Below are 22,122 nucleotides of genomic sequence, written 5' to 3'. Positions count from 1 at the left end.
TGGAGATACATCCTTATTTCCTAAGCTTAGCCTTTAACGCAAGAGGTGAGTCACGCCATTCTAACAATATAGTGAGAGTTCATCACTGTGGGATAATTAGCATACAAAAAGAATGTGAATTAACAAGATTAAATATGTTACACATTTACAGGCAGTTTGTTCCACATTAAGTCCTGGTCCATTAGGAGTTCTACTAACTAAAGAGGAAGAATTCAGTTTTAAAATAGAATTCACATAACTTAATGTAAAATAACAGTGAATTAAATCCTGCATAGGAAAAGGAAAGCTTTAAATACATTTTTCACTAAATTTATTCTAACTACCAAGAAGTTTTATAAAAAATGCGAGCATTGAGAAAATTTGAAATCCACTACATTTTATAGTTGTTGGAGGCTAATATGTCTGAACAGTTTAGTTTTTCACATAATCCCCAACCTGATGGCAGTCTTTGATACTTTCAGGGAAATCTGATGACATTCTAGACCCGAATAATATTGTCCTGCACCAATAGCTAAACTACACAGTTAAATTAATGCTCCTTAAATGAGTATATAACCTATTCATGCCCAGTTCCTTTTGCTTTGACTCACCTTGGGCACCCCCATAGATTATATTGATTATTCTTTCTCACTTCATAGCCCATATTTAATACTTCTTCCCCATTGCTGCCTATAAGAATTCCCAGCCTCCAAATCGAAATTAGTTTATTGTGCATCACACAATATAGTGTTATCTTAAATATCAATATTTTACTAATATTTAAACAGAGACTTCCTACAAGTTAATCCAGGTATATAATTTAAAAACTGCAGCTGCATTTACAGTGACAATTAAGCAGCTGTATCCACATAGTTTCTTTTGGTCATTTGTCTATAAATCATATTTACCACATGAGCAAGCGTGCACAAATTGATTCTGACAGTCTGCCCTAAACAGAGTTATGAGAATACTACAATGAATGTCATTGAACAGGTACCAAGTAGTCACAGAATGATGACTCTTACTTGAAGAGGCGCTCATACTCCCTTCTAATACATAGAATAAATCATAAATATAGAATATATAGAATAAAGTTACTTTGAATTATCAACTTCATATCCCAAAGAACCTACCCCCATTTAAAGCCTGACAACTGTATCAGTGGTATGTCCTTCATCCTGCACCATAGCATTATTACAGTGATAGCTACTGATTATGGGGACAAAATCTTATTTAAGATATTTATTTCAACACGGGAGGCTCCTCACACCCAATTCTCCTATCCCCATGACCAAAAGGGAGAGAACTTAAAATGGAAAAGAAAATCTAAAGTTTTTTATTGATGGTCCTCAGGGACAACAACTTAATATTACATGGACAAAATGAATTTAGAGATGCTGAACAAAATATTGATAATTACCCATTTTAACAGATGTATAAGCTCTCTGTCCACCTTATCCAAAGGAACGCAACAACGACATCTACACTATATATCAGTAAGATCATCAGTAATCAGCAATGGAATTATTTACACTATAAAATATCAGGATAAGAAGTTGTCCCTCCTAAACTCAAACCTGAGCCAACCATCTTGTTTGGCCACTACACACATGCGAAGGGGAACCTGGAGAAATTTTCACACCCACTAAGGCGGGACCTGGAGTCTGCAGGACAATAACATACCCACAAATTCTGCAAAGAAGTCTTTTTAAAAACTTTTTAAAAAGATACTAAGTGTCGCTTTTAGTGGCACTTCATATTCCAGGAGACAGTTTCATTTTGTGGCATCATTCATCCAAAATTAAGTCATGAGTCAACAGCAAAACACCATAGACAACTCAGAAGTAGCACAATCTACACCAAAGGCAATTTAACTAAAAACTTACATAACAATTGCCAAATTTATTAATCCAAGTAGAAAACCCTTTTGCAAATTACCTACTCAAAAGCAGATGCTCTCTGTAGTATTTCAGCTCTGTACTGTTTCCTAATGGATGATAATTACAAAAAAAGGTAAAAAAAAAAAAAAAGGAATTTCCTTTATATTAGGGCAGGCAGGCATTACATAGTCCATGCCCACAAACCAAATTAATCATTAATATTCTGCCAGGGCAATTAGTTTCCCAGCAAGAGTGAGTCCCCTGCTTACTATTGGCACATTGAAGCAATCTATGGATTTCCATGTAAGTTTAAAGATGATAAAATAAATAGGGTATAAACTGGACATCTGCAGCAGGTCGAGTCCGTGGTTACAGGGAGAGGTCCAGGGTACACTCAGGAGTGAATCATCAACTGAAGTAAAGATGTGATTTACCATGAATACCACAGAAAATGAGCCCAAGCAAAAGAAAATATCAGATAAACAGCCAAATTGTAATGGCATGCAGTTTTTCTGTGCAAAATAAGGAAATATAAGATGGTAACCCCATTATTGGCCCCTCCAGGAGAAGGTATCAATTCTGGGGTTTATTTTAATTTTAATTCCTCCAGTAAATTGTCCTAACCCGCTCCTTAAGCAATTAAGGTCTTTGCAACTTAGTAAAGCGTATTAAGGTATATATATTAAAGCATCTGCTCTTCACTTCCTGCATCCTCTAAGGATGCTAACGCATTAAGGATGTCAATAAAATATTCAACATTTCTAAACCTTTGAGGGTTAGACTCCCCTTCCCTCCTCCTCTCGTAAGGATTTTACAGTGAAGTCTTTCTGTTAAGACACTTATTTAGCCTGAGTGAAACCCAGCTCTTTCACAGATTACCTCTTACTCTTCCAGAAGCATCAGCCAGAGTTCAACAACCATTAAACACACAGCAAAATTAGCAGGAACGACATGCAGCTGATCTGAAACATGCCTCCCCGTGCAAGACAAAACCAACAGAGACCATCATGGGACAAACAGACACCCAAAGCATGTCGCCAACTGAAGCCACTGCCTCTGACTCGGTTGCACAGCAGGAGCCAGGGAAGGGGGAGAAGCTTCACTGATCCCTTTTTTGGGTTGATCCATTTGGAAAGGATGATCATGTCAGCAGAACTATTTTAGAAGAATAAATTGTTTTTGTGTTCTGAATAATATCAGGATTTTATTTCCTCGCAGATATTTTGGGGGATGTTTTGTCTTCCCGCCCCTCCCCAGAAGCTAGAGAGCAGATTATACTGTTAAAACCGCCGTGAACTGATGCATCTCCTAGGACTTCCAGAGACTGATTTGCTGTTTTGTCAGAAAGGAATTCCAATTTTCACATTGCTGCCATGTCACAATTTCCACAAATCATCGTGTATTATATCAAGGATGAACAACAACAAAAAAAACCACCTTGGTTTGCTAAAACTAGATGACTGTATCCAACTGTTGAAGCAGCTTTCCAGATGGAAGGAACCAAAAAAGGGCAAGGTAAGAAACATCTATATTGTCATGGGCTAATACACAAGCAACACCACTGCAGGGCAAAGGAAGGGAGAGGGTAATAGGTTAAACTTAATTTGACTTTGTTTTCTGCTCAAATCTCAGTGCACCTAACAAATTCAAGTGAACAGCAGCCCTGCACCAGCAACACAGAAGACGCAGGTACTTGTACTGACCGGCTCAGAGTCATAGCAATAATCATCCCAGCTCTGTCTGAGGGGTTTCTTTGTCATCTGAAAGCAAGGCAGACTGGGTTAAAGTAGTGTTCAGACCAACCATAGCTCCCACTACCTGCTCTTTAACCAGGGCAGCAACATCGACTTTCCAAGTAAAATAAATGTTGTTATTCTGCATAGTCATTCCTTATTTCCCTTTTTTTTAAGGTAAGATTTATAATGCTTTTGCATTTATGGTGCTCTGATTCCTCCTTACAATGTTTCCAAGTCTCATGCAATAAACCTAATGGATTTTAGGATCTTTTATTTTTCTCCACAGTTGGAAAAAACTTTGGTTTACCCACAGCTGAAGAGCTATTGATGTAAAAATTACGCCAAAGAGCAGGTTTTTGTTTCTACTCTCAACTTGTGCTCTCGACACATGTAAGGGTTGGAAAAGTGTGAATCTCCAACTGATTAGAAAGCACATAAGAACGCTTTATCTTTTTCCATTCAGACAGGAATGGAGTTTAGAGAAGTCAAAAAACATTTCAGTGGCCAGTCCCTAGACAGAGACACACATGGCACCAGAGCTCTTCATGAACTTAAAATAAGGACCTAATCCTACAAATCACTAATTTCAAAATGGATGAATATGAATGACCAGCACAGAAAATATTCAGCGAGTTACAGGGTATGCAATGACAGTTTAAGTAACTGTGGTTTTAGAAAAATGAATTTTTTTTTCAGCCTGCTCCCTGCACTTACAGATCAACAAAATAACAGCACATTTTGGTGAAATAATAAATAGATTATTGCTCATCTGCAATATAAAATGCACCTTTGTTTTGCATAACACAACATGAGCTGAGGAAGAAAATAACACTTGACTTAAGGACTGAGCCAAGCCCCACTTAAGGGGCCTGGCTCAATATTTTATAGCTCTTCAATTTTAATATTTAATTTTAGTTAGAAACTTAGGTTCATTTCCTAGCTTGCTCTCCTTTCTTTTAAAAAAGCAGGGGTTTCTCTAGGACACATTTAAGAAGCTACTGTAAATGCTCAGGGGCCATTTTAGTACTTTACCTTTTTATGTTCCCAAAGTTTCCTTGCCCTATTCCTCCACTTCCTCTTTGTCTTGTTTTCTCCCTATTTTCCTTTTTCCCCTTTGCCTATGGGGCATGGGAAAGTGGCTACTGCATTGTCAGAAAGCCTTAATATGAAATGATGCCCTGAACACAACTAAAGGAGCTATTTTCCCATAGTTGTCAGTGTTAAATGGTCTCTCTAACACTAAGCCTAATTATTTAAAATTATTATAATAAAACTCCTAAAAATTAATACTGTCGCTATTGTCCATACACTGTGTTCAGACAAGCCCAGAGTCTGCTTCCTTGATCCACCGGACGTACCTCAGCATCCTTCTCCAGCCTACTTGCCCACAGAATCCTGAATTAGATTAAAATAAATGTTTCAACCTAAATTATCACCTTTCTACTAGTTCTACACACTACATGCCATTGGATTAATAATTTTACTTTAAGTATTAACGCCCTTAAACTGCTATTAGAAAAAAAAGACTGTAATTAAAAGCAGTGTTTTCAACTAACATAAAACTACCAGATTGCCCAACAAAACCTGCGAATCTGACAAAATATTCAACCCAAATGATCTTGGCACTTCCTTGCTGCAAAATGGCAGCATGGATGGTCGTGAAGATCACACCATGTTCTCCAACAACGCCTGAGGCACAAAGACAGCGAAGAAAAAGCCTTCAGCTCTTAATACATTACTCATTTGTGTGAATTTACTGATCCTGCTAAGAGTGGGAGGGAGCCGTTAATATTACAATAGCTTTTGGCTTTGATAGCCCACTTTAAAAAGATCTTGAAAAAGTCCCAGGTAATTGAGATGTATTCCATATTTATAGAAATGCTGAAGGCTATTTGGGTTGCACTGCGCATACAAGTTTCTCCCCAGCTTGTGTGCTAAATCGCTCTTTGCTAATCATGTTTCAGCTCCAAGAAAATTGCAATTAGTTAAAATTAATGTATAACTTAACTACTCTTACACATATTCCTAACCCTATTTTCCTTTTTCCTTTTGAGCAAAAAGCACTATAAGTCCCTATTCACAAGCATCAGTGGCAACTCTATCTTAAATACCTGAAGTAAGATTTTCCAAAGTATGAGTTTACTTGGTCACTGGTAGGTAGTACCTCACTCATTTTAATTAAGACATTTTCAATGATTGCTGTGCTTTTATTTCTATTAAACTTATTATATTGTTGAAATCAAAGGATCATGCTAACAGCCAGTCATGAAGCTACAGAGTTAGGACTACCTCATGCAAGACATTATATCCTCAAGACCTACTGGTATCACATGTTTTTCTCTTCTACTCAGCAGACAGATGATAACGAGTAAATGACATTCACACAGATAACAGGTAAATTATTACTGTTTCTCCCTTCAACAATTAAAAAACAATAAATTTAACATATCCCAGGAAGGGGACAAAAATGGAAAACAATTTTTTTTTTAAATATACTATCAGGTGTTCAGATTGCCAATGCAGAATTATTTCCAGTGATGGAAGGCTGCCTACAGTGCATTAACACAACTCAGTTTTACTACTCCACACAGTTTCTTTATTAGCATTAAATGTCAGCAGTAGAAAAGTCAAGACTGTATAGTATTCCCACCTGGTTGAGGTAATGATATTCCTCAGGCTGCTTCAGATGAAATGCTGATCTCTCTTCCTCGCTTGCTCCTGCCAGGAGGTAATAAAATACATGATAGTTCCTGGTGACAAATAATAAAAAAAATACGTTAGACTTCAATATAAATAGCAACATTAAGCAGAGAAGCTCATGTAAACCTCAGAACCTGATGTTATAGCTTCCAAACTCAGACCTGAATGCTGTTTAGAAATGGCCTGTAGCCATTTTGCAGTGATGTAAAAGATTAAATTAAGTAACTGAGAACAAGACCTCTCTTTTCCATCCAAGGGCATCCACTGCCCTAGAATATACTTAAAGAATTCCTAGCTGACATCGTCACATTTTCCTCCAGAAACATGTGCAATGCTTACATATTTATTAGAATAAAACCAACATATTTCCTTGCAATGCGGAAATTATTATTTTTAATACTTTATTACCATTAAAAAGGTAATGGTTTTGCAGTTGCAGTTCTGTAAGACAGAACGGAAAAAATCTTCAATTTTTATGGCTACTCAAATATTCAAAATAATTGAATATTACTAATACTAAAACCACCCTAAATGACACTAATCTGTTTTGCTTCAAGACAACTCTAACACGGATTAACACTAAGATGTAGCAGTATTTCTAAAATTAAAACTTTGCTTTTATGTTGGATGTTTTCTGAGAGGAACTAAGTTTAATCATCTTGCAACACCCAAGAGTACACTTGTCAAGGCTGTGTATGCTATTTCACTTTGGGATCAACCCATGATTCCATTCAAGGAAACTTCTCACACAACATCTGTCTCAAAAGAGGAACACAGAAGTGCCAGGAGTTGAAAGTCAACTAGAAGCAGCATATTTATTTAAAATCAGAGTAATAATTACTGAGAGAGGAGTATGTAACAAATAGGATGTTGCAATTAGGAAAGAAAATTTTGCTTAAATTTGTTTATAAAATTTTAGCTTTTTTTAGAGGCCCATCTGACAGCTTCAGTGTGCTAAGAACTGTAAAACAGAACTAAAATACCATTTTCCCCCCTTCACCAAATTAAATAAATAGCTTACAAGCTGTACAATAAAACAAACAGTACATAATCATCCATATGACATGAAACATAAAGAAAATGGAAAATATAAGTCAAAATCTGTCAATAAAATAACTGAGTCTATTCTCCCTGGGTAGTACACTCCTCCCTAGACAGCAAAATATAAAACGCGTCATTTATCTTTGAAGCAGAGGGCTAGGAGTGTGAAAATCTGGATCCCTCCATGCCAGCTCAAACAGGGTTTTAAGCTACCTGTGCCACACTATCGGCACATATAGAAGTAAAAACCAACCCTGTAAGGAAAACATAGGCACCTACCGTTCATTGTGCTCCTGATAGACTAGTCTTGATTTCTCCAGGAGGTACTTTTCAACATAAGCTCTGGATGGAAAAAATAAAAGTGTTATTCTTTGACCCAATATTCAACTTAAATGAATACAGCTTTACAGGGACTTTTCAGTCTTAGTACACACAAAAAAAAGTTTTAGCCTTGTTTCACTCGGTTATATAAATTTCTTCCTAGGCAGAACAAGCCCAATGTTATGTTTGGCTTTTGAGGTTTTTTTGGTTTGATACAAAGCCAACACTAACTTGGATATGAAAAACATGATCTCAGATGCGTTAGCCTATGGGCAGGGAGCACAGGGAGAAATTTTGACAGCAATGAAGAATCTTGGATACCTATTTAATCCAAAGCCAGCCAAATAAAATTGCTTCCAGACTGAGATTTGTGCACAACCCTACTTCAACGAGAAATACACCTGGGTGCAAAAGTTTGCAAGATCAGGTTTAGCTGCAGCATCGGTCCCCAAATCATCATCCCCTCTTCCAGAAAAGCCACTTCTCAACAAAAAACTTGGGTTATTAACTTGTGGCTACAGTCAAAAAATAAACAATTGCAAAAGCTCCCTATTGGAGTTTACATTTTATCCTAAGAGCATCCATAATAAGCATGTTTAATTTACACATTAAATACTTTTTTCAAGCTTGTAGAGCTAAAATAAGCTTCAACAGGTTTTTTCTTCCAAACAATACTAAACAGTAATGATAGGGATTTAGAAACTGGAGTTATATTTGGTGGTTTTGATGACAAGGCTGTGCTTCCCAGCTAGAGACACCCCAGTGACGTGGGACCGACATTAGCAGCCATGCGTGAATTCGGAAACCAAATGAACCGTGCGCACAGTAGGACAAGGAAGTGCCTCTACACTTGCTTCTCCACCATAGTCTTGTGATGGGGAAGACAGACCTATTTATTACTTGCATATTAGTAATTCTTCCCTCCTTTCACTAAAAATTAAAATAAAGCACTTGGATGTGCTGCAGAGGTTTTGTGACTACTCTTATGGCAACTCTTAGGAGAGACTACTGGCAGTGGTGTATGGAGAACCCACAATGGGATGATCTCACTGGGTAGGAGGAACGAAGACAGACAGACAGCAAAGCAGTATTATTCTGCTGTAGGATGCACACCAAAAAGGTTTACTCCCTGCAAGGAGGCTGAGAATGGTCTATGAATATTCTTCACTGTCAGGGGTTTTTTGTATCCCTTTTCTAATCTGAAACCATTTTTCCTTTCCAAGCCATGCCATAAATTCACTGCAGGCTTGGAGAACAGATGAGTGAAAAAGGCATCAGTGTCCCAGATCCCACTCACACTCCTGGGTAGCACCTCAGCACGCTGCTGTATGACCACCTCAATCACATCCACTGCCCTTGACATTTCATCCCTTGCCCCCTGATTTCTACTCTTATTATAGACAGTCCCCCAAAAGAAGTCACTCTCATGCAATAATTCTGGTTGGAAAGGTCTTCTAGAGGTCATCCAGTCCAAACCACTATTTAAATCAGGTCAATTAAAAAAACCCCTTTTTAAATTTTTTTTTTTTATTATTTTTATTTATTTTCCTGTAAATGCAACTAAAATGCTGTTTGGTAAAATACTCCTTGCTTAGTGCAAATGTCATAATGAGTACATGTCCCAAGAGGAACATAAATCCCCTCTTGTAATAGGATAGTGCAAAGGAAAATCAATTTAATTATAAAAAAGTAGATGTCTCTGATTTCTTTTTAATTACTGTTGGCAATTATGTCAAACCTACCTTTAAAAGTAAAGAAAAGGAGTTCTAAGGGTGGGTACTATTTTGTGCAAAATGTTTAAGCATTCTACAGACCCTGTACTTAGCATCCTAGGTAACATCATCTGAAATCTGAGACTGAATTTCATATACAAATGCCAACATGCAAAACACCCAAGCACTGCACGTTTGAAAGCACCAACTCAATGGTATTTGAGATACAGTCTCATGCCATTGCACAGATTTACCATTATACCAGTGCACTGTTGTTTTTAATTAAAATGTCTTCTCTCTGGCTTTTCTGCAATTTTATGGAGCGTGTCAGATGTTGAGTCTTTTGATCATCTTACGAGGACTGAAGAGGTTGCACAGACCTTCCTCCAGAACTCGCTTATCATCGAACAGGACATAATAAATTCATAAAGCCTTATGGGAATGCACTTAACTGTAGCCATTGCTCAGGCTCCACCAATTTTAAAGACATCTTCAAAGACTTTATTTCATGGGGCGGGGTCAGCTGCTACTAAATCTCTCAGCTATTACATCTCAAGTTTAAATTAGCTTCAAGTTTTGGGTCATTATATTCACAGGGCTTGTAAGCAAATATCCAACTGCAAGTTTCAGCCTCCAAGAAGAGGAAAATTCTGATTCGAGCGGCAAATTACAGTTATATTAACAAAGCAAATAATATACAGAATACAGGATGATAATTGACTTGGGTTGTGCTTAAAAATGTATGCTAAGTTTAAAAAAAAGTACTTGTGATCTTCTTTCTAAGACTATGGAAGAAAAACTGTGGTCTTGGATGCTAGGAACAGCTCACAGGTTGTTTTAAATGTCTTTCTATTTTCATTGGGTCAGCACTGCAAGCTTATAGCAAAGCACAGTGTCATCACACCAGGCAACCAAAGACTAAGAAAGTGCTTTTCTTTTAAAGGAGAGAGAAAATTCCTCTTATTTTATGAACTAGAGTATACAAATACAATGTTACTTGCACCTATCTGCCAAGTATAAATAGAGACCGCTTCCGCAGAGCTGACATAGCATGCCAAGATAATACATCGTTAAGGCATTTACTGGATTCTTGTTACCCTGTATTTCAGTAAGTATGAAAAAAATAAAATAATTTAGGCTTATCCTTTTAAGAGAACTGTTCACCAGAATTAAAGAAAAAAAAAAAGAAAAATAACATCAGATTTGACATTGGATGAAAAAACAGCAGGAAGGTACAGAGAGTACCCAAGCTCATTTGAAAAATTAATGGAAGCTATTTGTGTGATACTGTTCTGCTGGAAAATAAGAAAGAAAAAAAAATTTAAAAGCAGTTCTCTAAAATAACAACAAAGTCCCAGCAAGAGATCTCTTAGCTACCTGCAGAAATTATACAACCCCTGGAATGCCACTTCTACTCTTCGTTTTTCCAAATGAGTTAATTAACCTGGACAAAAAGGGGAGTTAATGAAGCCCTGCTCATTTAGAGCTAGCTTGAGTCACTTTGTGATGACCTGATGCCATGTAAACTCCCTAAAGCCAAAGAGAAAGCCAGGCTTAATGTTTCACCCAGAAGGTTTCATCTATAGGCTTTCAACAATGCAGCACTTCTGCTGCAGCCCTCCCAGGGAGAAGGAAGGTTTGAGCCACAGCCTTATATCCCATGAGCTCTGGGTAGCAGAAGAGACGCTGAAATCAACTGTGGAGACCATGATTAAGACAAGCATCTCCTTCCAGCAGCCTCGGAGGAAATAAGAGGCCCTAACTGGTAAAGGGCTGGGTTAAAGAGAGACTTCAGGGTAGAGACAGAAGCGTAGGGGGAATTCAACAGCGATCACCTCTGTAGCACCCATCAGGCAGCTGGAGATTAAATTCCCCCTTGGCTTTCCTTCCTGAGAGTAAGCAAAGTTAGCTCACTCAGCCCCTACTTCCTGTTGTATGCTCCAGCCCCCTAATCCATCCTAGCTAAAATGTTCCCCTTTCCTGCCTTAACTCCTATCTTAAGAGGAAAAGTTCCATTGCAGCTTAATTATAAAGTTGACGTCATGATTAAGGAGAGCTCAACTGGTGTGAAGCCAGCTCAGGGATATTCGCACTTTCAGGGTGTAGCTCAGATATGCCACCATTTTCATACCAATGGATTTAAATATGCTAAAGTTTTTTTCCCACCCACTCCATTTTGGGAAACATACAGGCAAAAAAAGTTAACCTTCTTTTTCGTGTACCCCCTACAACACCCTGTTTAGGCTCCTTGGGCAGGTAAGGGTACGTACAGCATCTTCAGCCTGATTCCCACTTACCCTCGCACAGTGCCCGTCTCCTGATAATTCACTTGAATAAATTTGCCAAAGCGACTCGAGTTGTTGTTATGCGCTGTTTTTGCATTTCCAAAAGCCTGTGAAAACAGAGAGATGCCATCATTACGTTCAAAAAGCCACCGCCTTACCTTATTTATATGCACATCACTAATGACTTCACTTTGGGGATTTTGTTATCATTGTATAATTAATAAAAAGCATATCGTGAAAGTTAAATGGTCTACAAAGTAACACGATGAGCTTCTGGGGACCACATTCATTTGCAATTTGGTATTCATGAAGGGCAGATAAACCCTGTTTAAAAACAAAGTGTTAGCTGTACAAGAGATATTTAATATTTGAAGTTATTATAGTCTATATTAAGGCTGTGCTTTATTCATTGAAATAAATATAAAAGTACACTGCTCCAACAAGACTCTAAATTTTAATGAGCTAGAGGAAGCTGCTTTTTAATTATATATGGAATTAGGGGGCAAAAAAGTGTTCTTTGAAGGCTTCTCGGATGTTAGACAATGTCATATATAGCACTGGCATAACCCAGAGTATTTTCAGCATTTCAGTCACTGTTGTTTTGATCTGCTGCTGTTGTTTTTCCAAAATCAAAATGCCTTTAAGTCTTTATAATGCAAAGCTTTTACTAAAACCCCACCTTACCGAGACACCTAATACAGAGTCATTTCTTGCCATTTAAAAGAAATTTCTGAACGGAAGAACTATAGGAAACCTGTAAGAACTGCAGCTTGGCTTCACTGAGAAGTGGTGTTTTCAATTGTACCTAAATAATTTTAATAATAACTTGGCCCATGGTGACAGAATTTGTCAAGCTGCCAGGTCCAATTAATGTTTCATTTATTAAACCAATTTTGATAATAATTCACCTTTTCTTCTAAGCCAAACTTATTTAAGGTAATTATATGCAAGATAATTTCTGAAAGTTGTTTGTGTATGGACATTGAATTACAAATATGTTTTGTGCTGAGGATTAATATCAGAGCTCAGCTCCAAGCTCCCAACAGATTTATTCCCTAGTCAGCTATTTATTAGAAAAGACTTTATATCTATAATCTGAAGCTTTTCAAATGACCTCTTTTCAGATTTAACTTTGCAACTCAAAGCACACAAAAAAAGGCCAAATTAAATGAAACCTTGGTGAAAAGGCATTCGACGCCTTCTGCCTGCATGATGTGCACTCTCACATCTACTTTTATCTTCCCAGCCAGGTTTACTTAGCAATCTGGTTAGATTTAATGATTTAAGAACTAAAGGAGGTTTGTTAACAGAATAACAACATGATTTTTCCCCCATTTGAATACAGGGATTTGTTTAAACTCAAGCTGTTGCATATGAATTTGCTGTAGTTGACTAAAACAAGGTCTGGGATAGCCAAAACCTGCCAAGCAAGCTGATTATACTTGAGAGATTATTTCACCCACATAGCTAAGGAACACTCCCCTACAGAGGTTTCATCTTTTCAGGCTGCTGACACTTGTTTTCTGCTTATTCCCCGCCAAAAATCCTCCCTGCACCCAGCAACCCTCCTCTACCCCACACTCAAGGAGGGCGTCGAAGGTGTCCACGCCTCCAGGTAACCACTGAAGCCCCCAAAACTCTCCTGGCAATGAAAATACATGCATCCTATCCTCTCCCCAGAAAACAGGCACTTTGGCATTAAAAGATGGGATGCTATCATTCCAAAGAATTTACCCATCCACCTCCAGGTATTTCAGCAAGCAGAGACACAGCGAGAAGCTTATAAGCAGAATACATTGATATTGAAGTCAAGGTAGCGCATCACCATGTATTTATAGATTTGTTTTAAATAATATTAATTACGTTACAAGCATTTCCCTGCAATAGGATCGACTGCAATCTAAGACATCACATAAGATAAATTTTCTATACACCTAATTAATGCTGTTCACTTGAGAACAAATGAACTCAGACTAAACAGACAGCAACCCTATTTTAATCACCTTTTAATATAATAAAGAATTTAAGCAAAAAAACCCCAACAGTATTAAAAGGATTTCCCTGTGCGTATACTTTAAGTAATAGCTCATGGAGGGAAATAAGGTCTACTTATTAGGGTTTCTTTGGGAAAAGCCTTACCCAGGAATAAATCTTTTTTTTATTCTGTAACAAGGAACATTTAGAGTCAGGAAAAAACATTTCAAGTACAGGAGTGGGGAGCTGTGAGAGTCCTCCTTTTTAATGAGCTTTTTTTCTCAATTAATATGCCAGGCCACATTATATATTATAACCCAAATGCCTACAGAAATCATAACCCATAATATCCCTCTTTCATACATTTTTTCTTTATTGCTGATGTAAATGAGAAAGCTCTTTGGATCACATCTTGTTAAAACTTAAGGCTGACTCTACGGCAAAGGCACACTGGTGAAGGCCAAAAAGTAGATAAAGAAACACCTGATGTTTAACTTGAGACAGCTTAATACATTTTTGTTTAGTTTACTCACTGTATTTCTTTAACAGAACTATTGGGCTATAAAAAAAAGTGTTATTAATTCAATTTATGCATGCCTAATCTGTATATGTACTTGAACAGGACACCATGTCCTTCTGCAGCCAGGGCATAATATAATACCTCAGCCTCAGAAAACACAAAATGAGTTATAAATACCTCCCAAAAACAAGTTATCATCTGTTCGTATTATTTCCCTTTACTAAGTCATTGATTTGAAGCTGCTGAGCAGCTCAACAGACAAAACTCTCTAAAAAGCATTCCTAAAATTCTTGGGGAGACCAAAGCTTTTACTGGCCAGGGCTCAACATTTCGAAGGAAACAAAATTCAATACATTCCTCTGTAGGAGCTGAGCATCCCTCTGGACCCGGTGCTGGTGATTCAACAGTTGAGAGAAGGCAGAGGAACGAGCAGCTCCATTCCTCCTGCCTCCTACAACCCTCCCGCACAAAGAGATGCTTATCGTGGACAGCAGGAAGAAAAAAAAACCAAACAGTTTTGTGGCTAAATACTTCACGTTCCTCCTTGCCTGATCCCAGAGGTTCACTGTCTCTTTGTTTCGGACTGCATATTAATGCAATCTGCATTAATTACAGATTACGGCCAGAATAAGGATTATTTTAATGTCTTTCCTGAAATAAGGTTACTTTCCAAACACCTGCATCAAAGAAAACACCTCACTGCCTCGTTCTCACATGGCAATGACAATAAGATGCTGTGACATAGATAATCCTAACTGAATGTCACTCCTATATAAAATAACAGCTGCATTCCCCTGGAGAGTAACAGTTCCTGCAGTAAAAGCACTAGTGGAAATATGTGCCTTTGCTAGCATATTTAAGGTGCTCAGCCCTGCCCTTCTCAAACAAGCCTCCAGCACTCACCCTTAGCAGGAAAAATAAATACATCATTTTCTCTTTCCTATACAGAAAGAAAATGTATTAATAGACAAGAGTTTTTGAACGGTTTCCCATCTACTTGAAATGTAAATCTGTTTTTTTAAAAGCCGTACCATAAATATATCAGAAGAAAAGCAAGACAACTGGTTAAATCTCAGTCCAGGCTATGCCATTGTGGGGTTGTTACACTCCATCGTGGCGCACTGAAGGGACTGGGAGCAAGATTTAGTCATGTTCATTTATGCTAGGGACAAGAGACAGATTAATATCAGACAAGAGGCTGCTGGAAGACTCATTCCCTGGTTTACTGTGAATTTTTGAATTAATGAATCAAATTTATTCATAAAGTATGAATGAATCGTAACTGTAAAAGCAAGGTGGAAGCTCAAAGCATCAGCCAGCAATACAGCAGCCAGGAAAATCCTGAACTTATGCAACTAAAGAGAATATTGTGAATTAAAAATCTTTGCATATATAGGTGCTGGTGAAGGACAGGAGGGGTGCAGAGTCCATACGATGTCCAAAGAGCCCAAGCCCTAATGTGCAGGAACTGCACTGAAGACAACAGCATAGGAAAACTCTATTTACCATTAAACATCATAAACACAAGGCCAGGGCCAGATGTAGGTGGCCATGACACAAATGATGTAACAGCAAGGATTCAGTGCACGTGTCAGATGTGCATTCACATGCTTTACCTGTAGCTTCTGTTAGAGAAGCCCAGCATATGCTTCCATAAGGAGTCATCATTTTAAACATTGCCTATAATTTATTTCCAGATTTGAAGGCTATTTTCCCTAATATTCTAGATATTATGCTTGAAAAAATTAATAATTCATAAATATCTGTATTCCAACTGGAAAAAAAGACAGAGGAAAAGAAATAGCATCTTGAAATTTTGCAATTTTAATGTCTTTTTTATGTGACCAGGACACTCACTGGCTTTTTAAATTATTCTCTGTAGTTACAAATTCCTTTCTGCATCTTGAAACAAACAGTTAGATGACAAAGACCATTTTTGCTTGTTTTAATTCAACCTGCAACTAAGCTCCCAGCGCTGCTCTTGTCCTATTACATTGCTTTTTAACAGAAATATACTGAGTTATGGCCAGAAGATAAAATGCATCTAGACTACTTAAGTTAGAGCCTTTCTAAATCCTTTCTCATTATTGCTTCTGCCCTGGGAAATACTGCTTTTAAATCTGCATCTCACTGCCTGGTAAAATCTATCAACCTGAATTGCACTGCTAAAACTATACCACTTTGAGCTATTTCCCCCAACTTTCAGTTACCATAAGGAGCCCTAAAAGCCACCTCTATGCAGCAGAGACCACAACACCTAAATAAGCACCTAAATAAGGACCAAAGCCAAAAAATACGAGTTACAACTTGCATTCTTGCAAACTAAAATAGCTTTTATATGAATCCTTCAAGGCTTTTTTCTGTGTGGCAAAGCAATAATACTGAATATCTAGTTTATAGCAATTAAATACAAGTTCCAAGTGCTGACACCTCACACTCTAATTCTCCTGGTTGTGGCTAGATGTTCCATGCTGCCTAATGAAACCATCAACACTTTTATGGTGAAAAACACAAACCACAAAGTATTTCAAGAGTTTGTGCTGCAGTGCTTGAGCAGAGGTCTCACTGAGAACAACCAGCAACCCTGAACTGACAAACATTGACTTTTAAACCCTGTAAAATATTTCTTTCATTATTCTTTTCTTCAACGGGCCACTGGAGCACACTGCAGAGTTAAAACCCAATTTTCCTTTTCAAACCTCAAAGGTGACAAAGCATCTTAAACACAAGGTCTATGACAAACATATTTTTTTCTATTACAAACAGATAATGTTTTTCTCAAACATTACAGAAAAAATTTCTCCTGGCCGTTTACATGAGCAGAAGACTTTGAATGGCAAATAGGAGTTTGAAGAAACCACACACACACGTATATACCTAAAATCTTCAAGGCTGTCACACATATCAGGATTTATGTACAACTTAGACCAATTCACAACACATTTTTAAAGTATTCCTCCTCCATGCACACCCCGCCACTTAGTTGACAACCCCCATGGCATCTCCTGGTCAGCAATACTTACAGGACACAAAGTTGTGTGAAAAAGAAAAACTCAGTACTATTGAAAGAGAGTACTTGCAAAGCTCCAGTTGCTGCTCTACCCTAATGAAAGCAAACAAAATCAACAAACAAACAAACACACACCAACTCACAGCAAAAAAACTAGTTCTATGTCTTCCTTCCTTGCAAGACGAATCTGTTGCAGGTAAAAGAAGAAATAAAAAGCACTCACACTTCTGCAAGCCCTGCAACAGTTAGCTGTTCAAAGGTGCTGGTGATTTGATGCATGGCGGGAATTCAACTCCTCATCAAGACAAGAAGCAGCAACTGCTCTAGGACAAGACCCTGAGCCCACTTGACCTGCTTCAAGCACAGATGGACCAGATGTCCTCTAGAGGTCCCTGCCAACCTCAGTTATTCTTCAGTTTTCAAGTATCTAGCCACCTTCCTCACTATTCTAGTGCAGAGAGAGCAGGGACATAAAAGTCATGTCTCAACACACTGCCTAGAACAAAATCCAGCCCTATACTAGTCTTTGATAGCAAACCACAGCAGAACATCTATTCAGTGGTCTTTGCTTTCTGTAGTGTCTCCTGTTAGTGTCATTTTTTTGCTTACAAGCTTCTCAAAACCATGTAGTTTTCTGTTTCTTCCCATAAAATCAGTAATGCAATTTTTTAAGCTGGCACAGCAACCCTGTCCTCTCCTTGCCTTTCATTCCCCAGAGAACCTTTCAAATACATGACCTGGAAGTGCTGCAAGTCCAAAGGATAAAGACACCTGGGAAATACTGGTAAGTCCCTTCCTCTCCCTCTTGTCCATATGGACCTTCTGGAAAACAAATCCATATAGACCGCCTTGCAGAGACTGCCCAAAGGTCCAAAACCGTATTTAAGGGGTCTCCCCCCTCCAAACAAATGTCTCATGTATTGCATTTATGAAGGTTAAAACACTTTTCATTCCACTGTCAATGACGGCACACCATTCACTATGCAGAATTAAACTCAGCAGTATTCTTCCAATATAAAGCACATTAAATACTTCATTTCATTATTCCAGTTACTGAATGGCAGCCAAGTGAGTTCTACCACATTAACAGCCATACTTTCTTGTCATTTAACTTATGTATAAAATAATACTCTCATGATACAGGCTATAAAACATTTTTTAATTTTTGTTTGTTTTGTTACAAATAGTTTAGGCCATCTAAAAATGTCTTATTGTAAAACATTTGCACTAAACCTACCTGGCCACAGCAAAGCTGAGACTATTCAAGGGCAGTAATTCCCCCCTCTGCTGAATCAAGTCACCATCCTGGGACGGAGCACTTAACCAACAAATCTTCTGCAGCAATTAGGTTTTAAAATACAGGATCAGTTAAGACCACTTGTCTTTGTGCACTTAGAGTTCATGCTCCCTAATACAAATATGGGACAAAATGACTTTTAATGGAAGAGCACTGATTCGGAGAAGGTTTTGGGGTCAGTTTAACTGAATAAAAGACCTGCCAGTGTATGTAATGGAAATACCAAGAGCACCATTTAATACACTTATAGAGTAAGATACCATAGATAAAGTACTATAAAAGTCATTACAACACACCCTTGTTTGGGAGATTTAAAGCTCTGCTGATGCAGGTGCTCTATCAGCTACGTAAGAAATAAGATTTAGACTCTGCATTCCTGGCAAATGTTGTAACATTGGCAGAATATTCCTCCTCTTCCTATACTTAAGCACAGGATCTGACCATTTCAGCTTCTTCCTCTTAAGCAACGCTCTGGAAAAAAAAAGGAGTTACCATGCAACAAAATGAAATCCCCAAACCAAAGCCTCCTACTTAAGTCCTCTTCCCGAATGGGGACAGTTTTGCTACATAAGTGCCATAATGGGAAAAAAAACCCTGGCTAAGCTGGCAGACAGTCATCAAAAAACACCAGTAGGGATGGGTCCTGGAGGCAGAGGCTGCCAAATCCTTAAGGTCTGGCTCATATCCCTGGTCCTTTGCTCATACATTTATTTTTTCATGCGTAACATGGACAGCCCTGGGAAGAGCAGCCAAACGCACATGTTTTCCAGCAAACTGACACCTATCAGCCAACAAACGTTTTGGTGGAAAAAAATATTCAGCCTGCATTCAGCTTTGGACTTACAGAAGTATCCCAAAATGAAGTTGGGATGCTCGGGGTTATTATAGTGGTCTTTCCAACCCAGGGGATGCTTATGACTCCCAACTTTTATATTCTGCAGGCAAAGAACAATCTTTACTACATGAGATGCAGATAGCAAGTGTCTGACAGGTCCCAAGACCAAGCAAAATCTCCTTAATCGGTGCTTCAAATTATTTTCTTCATACTGGTAGAGATAGATAATAACCACAGAGTAATAAAAAGACCAGTTGAAAACTAGCCATCGCTTAAGGAGGAGACTTTACGCTCCCCCAATAGGCATTACAGGTACTATAAACAAGTCCTACAGCAGAAACAAACAGCACTAACAGAATATTGACAGATAAAACCCCCTTAATATATATTTAAAGTGACCATCAAATAGGTTATGTTATATATATATTATGGCATCAAGTATAACCATGATTTCCTCACCTTGCATAATCAGTTTTTGCAGAGCTCAATTAAGTACAGTGATACACCATAAAAAGCTGATGTTACAATTAGAACTTCTCTGTAATTGCTAGAGATAACCCTGCAGTGTGTCAGGACCACAGCTGATGTTCTTTACTTTAAATTAACTCTTATTGCAAATAATACGTCCCTTGAGCGGAGCAGATGACATACGCAGCACCAGCATTGCCCTTTTCTCAAGATTGAGGCTTTTGAGTCTCCAGAGCTGTTGCCACTCGTGTGTCACCTGCTGTGAAAGCACCGTTAAAGAAAATATGACTTCTCTATTTCCAAAACCAGACAAACATCCACAGGTTTCAGTGGTCTGCATAAGACAGGGTAAACCGCTGCCTCTGAAGCATCTCCCATAGCTTTTTAGTGCATCAAGCATTGCAGACAGTTGTAGTAAGGCAGCCCTCCCCCATGGCTTCACATACTTCCAGAAGTAACATGGTTTAGGTCTTTTTGGCCAGAAGCTCATTATCTTGGAAATACTGATGCTTCAAAATGGTACAACACATGACATCCCAAAACCAAGTACTATTATTTTTTAAATATTATTTCATTATGCAAAGACATCCATGCAGGAGACTATGTTCCCTTAGGACACCATGTTTTCCATATGCAAGCTCTATCTCCATTCTCACTTTTTGACGGCTCTAGTAGCACTCAGGAGTGCTTGCTGAAGCTGTGACTCACTCATTTTAAGAGCTGGCAATGACAGACTAGTATTACCAACAGCTTGCCTGGGCTGGAACTCCTGGTGCAATGCTGGTTGCTTCACGTGGTGGAGCTGTGGACCTTCAGCCTCAGGACAGGTCTGGAAACAAGCCATCAGAATTTGGGGAGATCTTCTTGAAGAGGAGCATCTCCAATGCAATGTCAACTGAGCCAGAGCTGAGAGCCGCTGCCTGGCATAGAAGCGAAACTTTGCCCATCAGCAAGAGTCTCATCCCTTGGAGAGGCATCTCCACCAGCTTCCATCCTCTCCTCACCAACCATCAGCCTCTAAACTAGGGAGAGGTATCTGGTCTGGTGTACAACCCTTGGACAGTCTCCAGCGCCTGGAGGAGGCCTCTCAAAGTCCCTTCAAAACCTTATTTTTTCCTTTTAACACAATGATTGTACATGAGGCCATAAATGTTTAGAAATGAAGTTTCAGCTTCCCTCTGCATACTTGGATAGCCAAAGAAATGCTAAAAAAAAATTTAAAGCGTTCACTATTCTGGGCTTGACACAAGTTTTCCTGCAGTTTGCAACCAAAATCAATGCCACCAACCGAAAGGCAGGAAAGTGTCCCTACTGTAATGCCTCCCATCTGGAACCTCTGAGCAGAGGCACAGAGCCCTCATGTATATTTTACACACACATTTTTCCTGCTTTTCCCAAGAGAAATATATGTAATGAAGGAAAACAAAAACACGTTAGCAGCAACAAAAGCCTACCACTGTAATACGAGACCCAGCTTGGCTTCTGCCTGTGTTTTCTTTCCTTTTAGACCTCAGCTACTTTTTGCTAGTAACTGACAAAAAATAACACATACCCTCCCCTCAAAAAAGCAAAACAAAAAAACCCCAGAGCTCTGCCATTATATCAACACAATAAAAACCATGTTTGTTTTCTGCCATGTAAAATATCGCATAAGTAAGGACAAGATTAAAAGTGAATACGCATGTGTCCAGCCCTTCCCTGCTCTTCCGTGGGATTATATAAATAATCCACAATTCTGATGCAGTTCCAAAATTTCAAGTGCTATTAAGCTGCAGCATCAAACTTCTGTGCATCATATACAGTTAAGATTTCTCTCTTACACCACAGCAGCTCTGCTGGGCTGATGTTTTCCAGTGCTTCCAATGTTTCAGTAGCCATGGGAAGCTTCACACATCTGACTGATCCATAGAAATGTCTTTTCCCAGTTTTTAGCACAGTTCAAATGGTGGAATGGGAGCTTAAAAATGCTTATTACTAAGTATTGGGGATGGACCAGAACACCTGCAGGAGCCAGACTGATGTGTAGCACTGAAAAAAAATAATTATCTCATTGGACTGATGTGTAGCATTGGGAAAAAAAAATTATCTTATCAGTGACCAGAATATTTGATAAGTGCCAGAAAAAAACAACAGCTGGCACTGATTATTTTTAGGGAGCAAAAGATAAGTCTCAAAAAACAATGGATTCCTATCAGGCATTTGTTTTAGGACAGGACTGCAACTGCTTAAACGTGTATTTTCAGCCATTAAGTAAAGCAAAGTAGGACAATTTAAGAGGTACCGCTTGTCAACTTTCCAAAGGTATTAAACATGGGTATCTTTGAGGTCATGATGGAGGGGTTTTCTATAAACTGAAAAAGGTTA

The 22,122-nt window shown here is 38.4% G+C and overlaps 1 protein-coding gene across 8 annotated transcripts in view; it reads right to left on the bottom strand.

Annotated features, from left to right (window-relative positions):
• The window catches only part of MYO9A (myosin IXA), a 193,473-nt gene that overhangs the window by 106,577 nt on the left and 64,774 nt on the right, over positions 1-22,122 (bottom strand). For 7 of the 8 annotated variants that reach the window (XM_064456908.1, XM_064456909.1, XM_064456914.1 and 4 more), the window contains exons 3-6: positions 11,667-11,761; positions 7,616-7,678; positions 6,246-6,345; positions 3,563-3,619 (exon numbers count right to left, since the gene is read on the bottom strand). In XM_064456908.1, coding sequence (XP_064312978.1) covers positions 3,563-3,619; positions 6,246-6,345; positions 7,616-7,678; positions 11,667-11,761 — 315 coding nt within the window. The remainder of the gene's footprint in view (positions 1-3,562; positions 3,620-6,245; positions 6,346-7,615; positions 7,679-11,666; positions 11,762-22,122) is intronic. The other variant, XM_064456912.1, reaches the window with a different exon arrangement.

Source organism: Phalacrocorax carbo, chromosome 7 (assembly GCF_963921805.1).
Source record: "Phalacrocorax carbo chromosome 7, bPhaCar2.1, whole genome shotgun sequence".
In the NCBI taxonomy this organism is placed as follows: Eukaryota; Metazoa; Chordata; class Aves; order Suliformes; family Phalacrocoracidae; genus Phalacrocorax; species Phalacrocorax carbo.
The sequence above is the reverse complement of the archived record's forward strand: the minus strand, read 5'-3'. Positions and strand labels throughout refer to the sequence as shown.